The 9,756-nt window shown below is 42.4% G+C and overlaps 1 protein-coding gene, 1 long non-coding RNA gene and 1 other non-coding gene across 4 annotated transcripts in view; all 3 read left to right on the top strand.

Moving 5' to 3' along the window:
• Positions 1–1,288: 1,288 nt before the first annotated feature.
• Positions 1,289–4,929, top strand: LOC146707377 (uncharacterized). Its single transcript, XR_014921065.1, has 3 exons — positions 1,289–1,400; positions 3,273–3,560; positions 4,853–4,929. It is a non-coding gene; the product is annotated as an uncharacterized LOC146707377 (long non-coding RNA).
• Positions 4,875–4,956, top strand: trnas-uga (transfer RNA serine (anticodon UGA)). Its single transcript has one exon. It is a non-coding gene; the product is annotated as a tRNA-Ser (tRNA).
• A 4,384-nt stretch (positions 4,957–9,340) lies between these two features.
• LOC146707374 (ubinuclein-1-like) overlaps positions 9,341–9,756 on the top strand; it is a 52,488-nt gene continuing 52,072 nt past the window's right edge. For both annotated transcript variants that reach the window (XM_085458694.1, XM_085458695.1), the window contains exon 1: positions 9,341–9,532. In XM_085458694.1, coding sequence (XP_085314820.1) covers positions 9,492–9,532 — 41 coding nt within the window. In that variant the 5' untranslated portion in view covers positions 9,341–9,491. The remainder of the gene's footprint in view (positions 9,533–9,756) is intronic.

The following is a 9,756-nucleotide window of genomic DNA, read 5'->3' as shown; positions in this document are numbered from 1 at the left end:
CAAATGTGTCACGGTCTGGCTGGCAGACCGTGGGGATGTGAGAAATGAGGACCCCAAATGCAGGACTTGACGCTAAAGGCAGTGCGTTTATTTACAGGGGTGAAAATCCAAACAACAATAAATGCCCCGTGCGATCCCGACTCCCGTTCCGTGTCTTCTCCCTTATCCCATGCTCTGTCTCCGTTCCCTGTGTACTGTCCGTGTACTGCCTCGTGGTCGCCACAATTCCTCCTGAGGAAACACGCATACAAAAGGCAGCCGTGAGTACAAAACCTAACGGCAGACTTGCACTAACCTTGCACAATAACTGCGACTGATGGGAAGTCACTCAACGATCCAGCGTCGAGGAGCTCTCAGCCACACTGTTTTGAAGCTCCTCTGACGAGGCTTGATCGGCGCCAGGTGTGTGTGGATTCCTGGGTGGGACCGGTCAGCTGGCAGGGCCACACCCACCAGGCCTAAAAGTGCCTGCCACGACCGCACCCTCACATACACAAGCACACACCCCTAAACACCTGACAGTACACCAACACGGAACAGGACAGCAGACACAACCATAATAACAATAACCACAATAATGATAATATAATAATAATAATAATAATAATAATAATAACTACAATAGTAGTCCACACTGCTCACGGACCCCGAATCCCTGGAACTGGGTCCGTGACAAAATGAATGTTGTGCAACTGAGTCTGATAGAGCGGTGGAGTAAAAAGCTTGATTTGGTCCTTTGGCACCCTGGAGTTTGGATCCTGTCCCCACTCTTTGGCTATCCTCTGTCATTTCCGCCTCGCCAACCCTGGTGTTCTCTTTCTTATGCACACACACACACACGCACACACACACACACACACACACAGAGCATGCCAACTGTTACACTATCCAAGCCAGAATGACCATGTGTTGTTGTATCCTTCTAATGTCTCCATCATAACAGCAGCACTTCTAATAGCACTCGATCACTTCTGTGACACGACGCAGTTGCCTTTCCTTCCACATTCACATATTCAGGCCAGCAGCAGATGACATCATTAAAATACAGCAGACCCACCTTTACACACACACGCACACACACACATACACACACACCTCCAAGAATCAACACAATAATTGAAATATTTTCAACCTGATTAGGTCTGGCCTGCTGGCTGGGTCGGTTGCTAGGGCTGTGCTCCCTGGTTGCTAGGGGGAGTAAATCATCTGGCATTATTTGATTTCTGTTCCAGATATGAAACCGTTACCGCGGCGATTAAATGTCTCACAGCTTAGACACCTTGAGGGGGGGAAAAGACTGAGGAAGAGAAAAGGGAGAGAGACCGAGAGAGAGATTAAGTTGAGGAGGGAGTGAGGGAGGGGGGGAGGAGGCCCCTCGTGAGAAAGAAATATGAGAAAAGGTGAGAATGATAATGCCTAAATACAGAAATACAGAGCGAGCGTGTGTGTGCGTGAGCGAGAATAACAGGGTAATAAGGATGAAATGTTTTCCTACACTTGCATGTCTCAGCTGACTGTTCTTTCCTCCTGACGACTGACAGGTTAGTGCGCGCGCGAGTACGTTGCAATAACGTGTGTACGCCAGCGTGCACGCGCAGTTTCCAACGGGGCTGACAGCCGTGCATCCTGGTGTGTGTCTGCGTGTGCGTGTTCTCGAGTTGTTTGCACTGTGTTGATATAGAGATGTCTACAGAGTCACAGTGAGGGCACAGGGATCCACCTACACATGGGAGCTGTGGGCGTTCTCGACTGTTTATAAAACACAAACTGAACCGAGTACTCCCACTGGAACACACGTTAAACTACACAGAAAAGGAGGAGACACGCAAAGAGACGAGAAAAGACAGAAGAAATAGGAGAACTGACATTCTGAGAGACGCCATTTCCTTTTTCCTCCCTTTTTTTCTAAAAACACAAGTTGCAAAATCAGGGGTGTCAAACTCGTTTTAGTTCTTGGACCGCATCGGTGTGATCGTAAGCACGCCAATAAAACCACTGCATGATAATACAAAACACCTGCAAGCTTTCCCCTTTCTCTCAGCGTAAAGAAGCACAAGTGCATTCTGATCTCTGTCTAAATAAATCTGATTAAATTCCCAGATGATTAAACATGCAACTATTTTGCTGGGAATACCTGAAACGAGTAAAGAAAATCAGCAGCCTATTCATGCAAGATAATTCATAATTTTATTCGGGGGTTTATATTGGCTGGGTCTGATTATTGGATTATTGGTTGGGTCATAACCCCCCTAAAACCCCCTGGAAATTACGCCCCTGAGATGTTCAACACATTTCCAGCATTATGTTTAATGTGCAAATGATTACAGACCATCCTTTTTTTTCCATCTCCCTTGAGGGGTCGCCACATTGGATCATCTGCCTCCATCTCATCCCCAGCATCCTCCTTTGTCACTCCGACTCTGTGAATGTCCTCCTTCACTGTGGTTTTCCTCTTTTCCTCCTCCCTGGGCACTTCCATCTTCAGCATACTTTGCCTCATATATCCACTATCCCGCTTCAGCACATGTCCACATCATGGTAAATGGGGTGGTGCATATATAGTGCTTTCCTACTCTACTTGAGTACTAAAAACACTTTATGCAACATGTCTCATTCATTCATTTACACACTTTTATTCAAGCACATTTTTAGACTTCCAAATGCTTTCTATCTACCATTCACACATATTTGTACTCCCATGAACGCTTTAAGAGTCCTTCAGGGTTCTTGCCCAAGAATACTTCGGCACACAGACTGCAGCGGCCAGGGGATCACCAATTTTCCGATTAGTAGATGACCTGCTCTACCTTCTGGGCCACAGCCACCCCCAGAAACCATCTCAGCCTTGCCTCTCAAACTTTATCTCCAGATCACTCATCCTGAGCTGTCCCTCCAATCTAGTCATTTCTAATCTTGTCCATTCTGGTCACTCCCAATAAAAACCTTCACATATTCACCTCTGCCGCCCTAGCTCCTCCTTCTGTCTGTTTGTTAATGCCACCATCCAGTATCTTTAATGCAACTTAATAATACAGTATAATATTGACATACTCATTAACTGCATTGTTGGTGCCAGGTTCTCTTGGAAATAAGACTTTTACCTGGATAAATAAAGGATTAATAATAAAATTGTAACCTCTACGGTTTCTGTCAGTTTGGAGAAAAGCTTTTCAGACACAGAAAAGAAAAAGGTGATGTGACACTTTGCAGTCGGCTTATTGCTGGTTTCTGAGCTGTTTTGTTTTTTCTTGCTTATATTGATGTTGCTACAGCTGTTAACATTAGCCAAGAAGGAAGCTTTACATCACCACGTGGGATTTGAACCTGCAGTGCTTCTATCAGATGTGACAAATGCGTGAGCATTCACCGCAGGAGTTCAACAATACAGCAACACAAACTACCACATGTAGTTACACCATTAGACGCTAATGTCACTGCGGTGGTACAGACTGCTATTTGAGGGCACGCCCACAAGTCCTGCACTGATGACATCAGCGGGGATGAGAAGATTAAACAACATAAGATTTGGACATACAGCAGTTCTGTGTTAGATCGTTCAGGTTAGTGACTGAGAGGGTTTCCTCCCACAGTCTAAACATATGCATGTTAGATTAATTGGCATTTCTCAATTGGCTTTAGGCTTAAGTGCATAAAATAAACTGGTGTATGAATGTGGTTTGTAGTGTTAAGTGCTTAGAGTGGTTAGAAAGACTAGAAAAGCTGTATCTAAAAAGCAGTCCATTTCATTTGGTGAAAGGACATCCTTTATGTCCAAATATGTTTGAAAAGAGTTATATCACTTTGTCCTCGATACACCTGGAAACTCTTCAGACAGCAAGCAGATGTGGACCCAGCCCTGGAGGTATTAATATCACTGTGCTACTCCCATATATATATATATATATATATATATATATGTATATATATATATATATATATATATATATTGTTAATTCAGTAATACTTGTCTCTGTACTTGGAGTACGCAGCCAAGTAGGGATATTGATCTGCTCAGTTAAGTAGTCGAGGGGGATGTTAATTAGTTCCAGCTGCTTTGGTGTTAATGAAATTAACAACAGGTGCACTAGAGGGGCAACAATGGGACAAGCACCAAAACAGGAATGGTTTCACAGGTGGAGGACACTGATATGTTTCCCTCCTCATCTTCTCTATCAGTTCTTTCACTAGTTTTGCATCTGCGAGGGTCAGTGTGACTACTGGTAGCATGAGTCCATATCTGGACCCTACAGAGGTTGCACAGTACTCCAACTCCTCCAGGATGACACATCAATATATGTCGTTACTAGAAGGCTTTCTGTCTTGAGAGGATGGAGGAGATTCCAAAACACAGGGAGTTACTGTAGGAGAGCTGGACAGGGCTGTAGAAGGTCCTCAACCCATCAGCCAGAATAGCATCTGCTTCTTTGTGCAAGCAGGGTGATGGGTGAATGAGCACTGCCAGAACTATAAAATGACCTTCAGCAGGACACTGGTGTGAATTTAACTGGCCAAACAATCACAAACAGACTTTGTGACGTGACTTTTGTCCAAAAAAAATAACCTGCAGCATGATTAGGATTATTTTCCACAGTGAATTCAGCCCTCATTCATTTCCATCTGACAATGTGGTATCCTTTTGTCACTAACACACTGGGGACACTATATGAGTACACATAGATGTTTTTATTTGTTATTAAGATCTTGCATGTTTTCAAAGTGTTCCTTTAATTGTTTGAGCAGTGCTTAATGTCAGTAAAGTTAAAATAGTGGCTAGTTGTGAGCTAGATCTCTGCTAAATGTTCTCTCTTGGATCACGTTAATCAGCACTAACATTTTTACCTCTAATCAACAGGAACGTGCTGGTCGGACACCCAGCTGTGATGGCCGAGAGGTTAAGGCGTTGGACTTGAAATCCAATGGGGTTTCCCCACGCAGGTTCAAATCCTGTTCACAGCGTTAGCATCCTCATTGGAGCGACTGTAGCACACATAGTTTCCTTATGTATTAAAGTATTCTGAGCTCAGTCTAAGGAGCTTGTAAAGAAAAGCTTCTGGATGCTTTTTTTCCCAAGGTCCTTAGACTAAAATGACCTGGATGACTGAGAACCTTCACATATATATTCTGAACACACTGTTAAAAAGGTTACAATGTTCAGGTATTTGCAAAAGGCCAAAAAGCAGTTAAAGACTGCACAATGTCCACATTTAGACATAGAAGGGTTCCTTTTTAAAGGCTAACCGTGACGGGACGACCACATCTAGCACAGCAAACAATGTCCATGGATGTGTGATGCTCAGTGAGTGTACTTGTTGTTGACCATTTGAATCTGAGGAGCTCCTCTAAGCATTCCCCCCTCTCTCCATCATGTCCATGCAGTTCATGTTGACCTCTCAAACGCTGCATAAAGCCAACATGCCCTGCCTGATAGGATTACAGCAGCAAGCACTTGTATTTGTTGCTGTCTATGACTGCCTCCGTGTCCTTCTCTCCCTCCCTTCCTCGCAGAGTGTTTCTAACTGAGCAGCGACCATTGTTGAGTAATAGAAATCTACTTGAACATGCTGACAGATGGAGAGATGAAAATGAAAGAGGAAGAGAATGATTGTGTACCACTTGCTGCTCTCCAGGTGAAGAGCTCCCAGACCACTTTACGTCGAGCGCCCCAAATAGTTCTGTATTTGATCACGGACCCCTCTTTGATAAGTTTGTGTCCTTACCTCACGTCCATAATGTCAGCAACCTGATTGATGGGCTACTCTTTTCTGACCAGATGGAGCTGGTATGAGAGGCTCTGATGGGCTAGTACAGTTCAGTGGGTTTTTTCAGTGCTTTTCATGAGCAAGCTGTAAAAGACTAAGTGTCATAATGTTGTGTGGATACGCACAATGGGGAACATTAACTGTATAACCCAGACAGGCAGAACTATTATTTCTAAAATCAAGTGACAGAAACAACAGAGCGTGGAAATCTGGCTGGCTGAGGCCCAGAGACTACAAAACTTTTCTCTGTTGACAAGCTTGTTAACCTCCTGACCTTGCACGCTTCAGTCGCTCAGCTCAACTGGAAATTAATGGACTTGTAGTGACTTGTTGGCGCTGATATTTGCAGCATTAACATGTGGTCAGGAACCAAATCAGATAAGTATTTGGTGTATTTATGCTACAGATTAAGTATTAAGAAGTAGATTAAACTCCTAGGACCTGGCGTCCACATATATGGACATCACATTTGGAGTTGTCTAGACCTAAAAACACTAATTTTTTCTCTACAAGGGCCTGATATCTACTTACAAGGACATTTTACTGTCACTGTTCTATCAAAATTTAAAACGAATGTCCTCATATGTGGATCTTATTTTTGTCAGAAACAAAAATCAGGTAAAAAAAAAAAAAATCTGGCAATTCTTTGTTTTTACATTTATGAGGTCCCAATATGCCCAAATATCAAAGAGAAATTAAAAACGCATGCCATGGAAGAGTTCGGGTCTTAGGAGGACTTTCTAAGGGAGTGAAGGTCAAGTACTGCAGGCCTCAGTAGCCATGTAATGAAAAATGCCACCACAGTCCTTTTTCCTCGATCACATAACTTGGATGCATCTTTGCTTTGTGCTAAAACTCCTGTTCTCAGCAGAACATTGTTTAATACTTACTCATACTCGTTCTCCTCTTTGAAGGCACATCAGACTTAATATCAGCTGAATCGCACAAAGTCTTGAAATCAAAAGCTGCATTTCAAAAACAGCCCCTTAAACAGGCAACAAGACAGATCTTTATGCTGATTTTTATTGCTCAGGGTATTGGTTATGTAATATTAGCACCATCGGTGATGAGACTGGCCTTCTATAAGCTTTCAACCTGTGACCTGTGACTGGTACGTGATCTCTATGAAAATATAGATTTGGCCTTGAAACTCAAATAGGAAGAGGATAGTGTTTCCCTCCGCAGTGCTCGATGGCTTTCCCCAAGTAGTTGAATTGTGGATGCTTGGAACATTACGAGTAACACCGGAAACCAAGAGTTAAAAGTGGCTTATTAGACAGGCAATGTCACTCAATTGTGAGACCTCTGGGACTTTAAAGGGTTCAAAAATGACACTTAGTTGAAATATTTTCCACTAGATTAGCAAGAACTAAATCTGCCTTCTTGTTAACTTAATTCAATCAGGTGTTTTAAAACAGAAAGGGGTGCAATGCTCCTTTAAATTGTCGTTACGCTGAGTTAAATCTACAGTAGTGTTTCCACGTCCATCCATCTATCCATCCAGCCATCCGTCCATCCGTCCGTCCATCCATCCTGTTTTTCCAGAGCAGGATGGATGGACGGATGGATGTAATCTATCCAGCAGGTCCTGGGTCTGGCTCCTCCTGGCACGACATTTCTAAAACAGCCTTCCAAGGAAGCGTCCCGGAGGCATCCTTGTCAGATGTCTGAACCACCTTAGCTGAGTCCTTTTGATATAGTGGAGAATTGGATCTATTGTTAGCCCCTCCTGAATGACCTCCAGATTCAGTTGTCAGCAAAAAGCACAAACGGAGCTTTGAACACATTCAATGATCAGTTTTTTGTATTTCCATAATACAGCATGGAGCTATAACTCTATTATTCGACAAAGGAAACATTTAAATACAGTTGTAATACACTGGTATTGGGTCTTGCTGGTCTTCAGTTATTAGTTATTGGTTTCAAGTCAGATGTATTGATCTCTGTTCCCAGTCAGTCTTGAATACAGTGCTTGGGAGCGAGAGGTTGCTGACGTAGCTTAGATTTTCATCATGTAAAAAAAAAGAAAGACGGAAAGTAGTGTGATGCAAAGTTTTCACACTGGTCCTTCACAACTGCCAAGCAACTGTCTGAAGTGGTACAACCAGCGTGACACATACTGCACACATATACCAATGCAAAAAAGTGCTTTACACTAGACATGATATGATAGAAAAAAGTTGTAGCTGTTACATTCTCTGTGTGTTGCAGAGTAGCCTTAATAATGAGGTTACAGCATCTGGGTTCAGTAAAGTGTCTTCTTTTACTTTCTTCCACTGCTGTAATATTAGTCACACTTAAGGAGTATTTGGCTAACTGCAGTGGAAAAGATCATAGTGGGTTTCTGGTGGAAAGTACACTACTCTAATTGCCTTAAACCCGTTTCTCCCTTCAACCAGTCGATATGCCTGCAGTGTGTGTGTGTGTGTAAATGTGTGTGTGCTCCACTGGTCAATAAAATGTGTGCTAAGAGGCAATTGGTTGTTTTTCCTCAATTTGACACGTTAAATGCAGTCACACTTCAGGTAAACACACACATTTTCAAGCTCGCAAATGCACAGTGCACACACACACACACACACACACACGCTACGATGCTATTGGATAAACGGTATTGATTCTGTCCTGTTTTCAACTTATTTTCTCTCATAACCCCTCAGAGCTCAGTCGCACTCACTAGCTGACGAGAATGAAGAGTCTCTTGAATCTTGCCCACATGCAAACACCAGCATTTATTCACAAGTGCAAACACGCCAACAGAAAGACAAAGCACTGTTGTAAATGTCATTTGCTGACCCAAATGAAAAATAGATGATGGAAAATATCCACTGATCACTTGAATTATTTATTTTTAAAGCAACTCTTCTCGAGTCCGGGTATTGTGTTTTGCCTTGATTAGCGTTTGTGTCGACTGGGTTTAATTGGTTTAAGTTTGAGCTGCTTGAATCCCACGCACTCCAGTGGTGTTTGTGTCAGTTGACAGAGGTGGTTGTGCAGTATGTGCTGGCGTGGCATTCACAAAAACCCCGCCAGTGTTTAGATGACTTTTAATTTAAATTAAAACAAACATAAGAATGTATTTTTACAACCAGGTTTGTTTGCACCAACAGGGCTTAAACTTGGTCTTAAGCTAATTCGGTTGTAAGCTGGTGTCTGTGTCCACAACTGAGTATAGTCAAACATTTAGCCTTATTTTCAGTAAAACCTACATGTAGTCAGCACCTGGATAAAAGTCCAAATCAATGGCTATTTCTGTACAGCCGGAAAAATTTGCACATCATACGTCAACTTTACAATAAGCATATTTTCAGGAGAAACAGAAGCAATCCAGTTTCAAAAATGATTTCTTTTTCTTCCTAAATTCATTCCACTTTCTATACATCATTTTCTTAATTAAGGTTTTCTTGAAAGAGGTTGCATTGACTTTGTCATTGTCTGTGGTTTTGGTAGATCTTGTAAAAAGAATTCTGACATATTAAATGGCTTTTTTTTTTTAAAGAAACAGTGTGTAAAATCTCACCACTAGATGTCAGTAGACTGCAGATTACAGTCACTCTGTTTTTACTTCTGTTTTCCAGATTGAAGAGCATAATAATAGCTACCGTGGCTGCTGATGGACAAACAATTCTGGCCACCGTTCATCTGCGGAGAGTGGAGGTTGTGTCCGTGTCTGTTTACTCAAAAGGAGGCTGGAAAACTTTGTTAAAGGAGGCCGATATGAGTCGCTGAGTCATGTGTGAAGATCACTTCTGTCTGAAGACAGCGATACTGAGGTGAGATGTTGCATATTCTGAACGTTTCTGTCAACAAGCGCGGCTATTTTTGCTACTGTTAGCTGCAGTTAGCCTCTGTTAGCTACTATTAGCCAACATTAGTGCACTTTTCTTTGAAGTGGCTCTTCGTTTGACTCTGACGCTTATTAAATAAACATCATATGATGTACGAACTTAATCAAACTGTTCATCAAACAGAAAGTGACATTTTTAGGACAGATGAG

Source organism: Copadichromis virginalis, linkage group LG6 (assembly GCF_057382275.1).
Source record: "Copadichromis virginalis isolate Kocher_CV1m ecotype Utaka linkage group LG6, C_Virginalis_male_GT1.1, whole genome shotgun sequence".
In the NCBI taxonomy this organism is placed as follows: Eukaryota; Metazoa; Chordata; class Actinopteri; order Cichliformes; family Cichlidae; genus Copadichromis; species Copadichromis virginalis.
The sequence above is the reverse complement of the archived record's forward strand: the minus strand, read 5'-3'. Positions and strand labels throughout refer to the sequence as shown.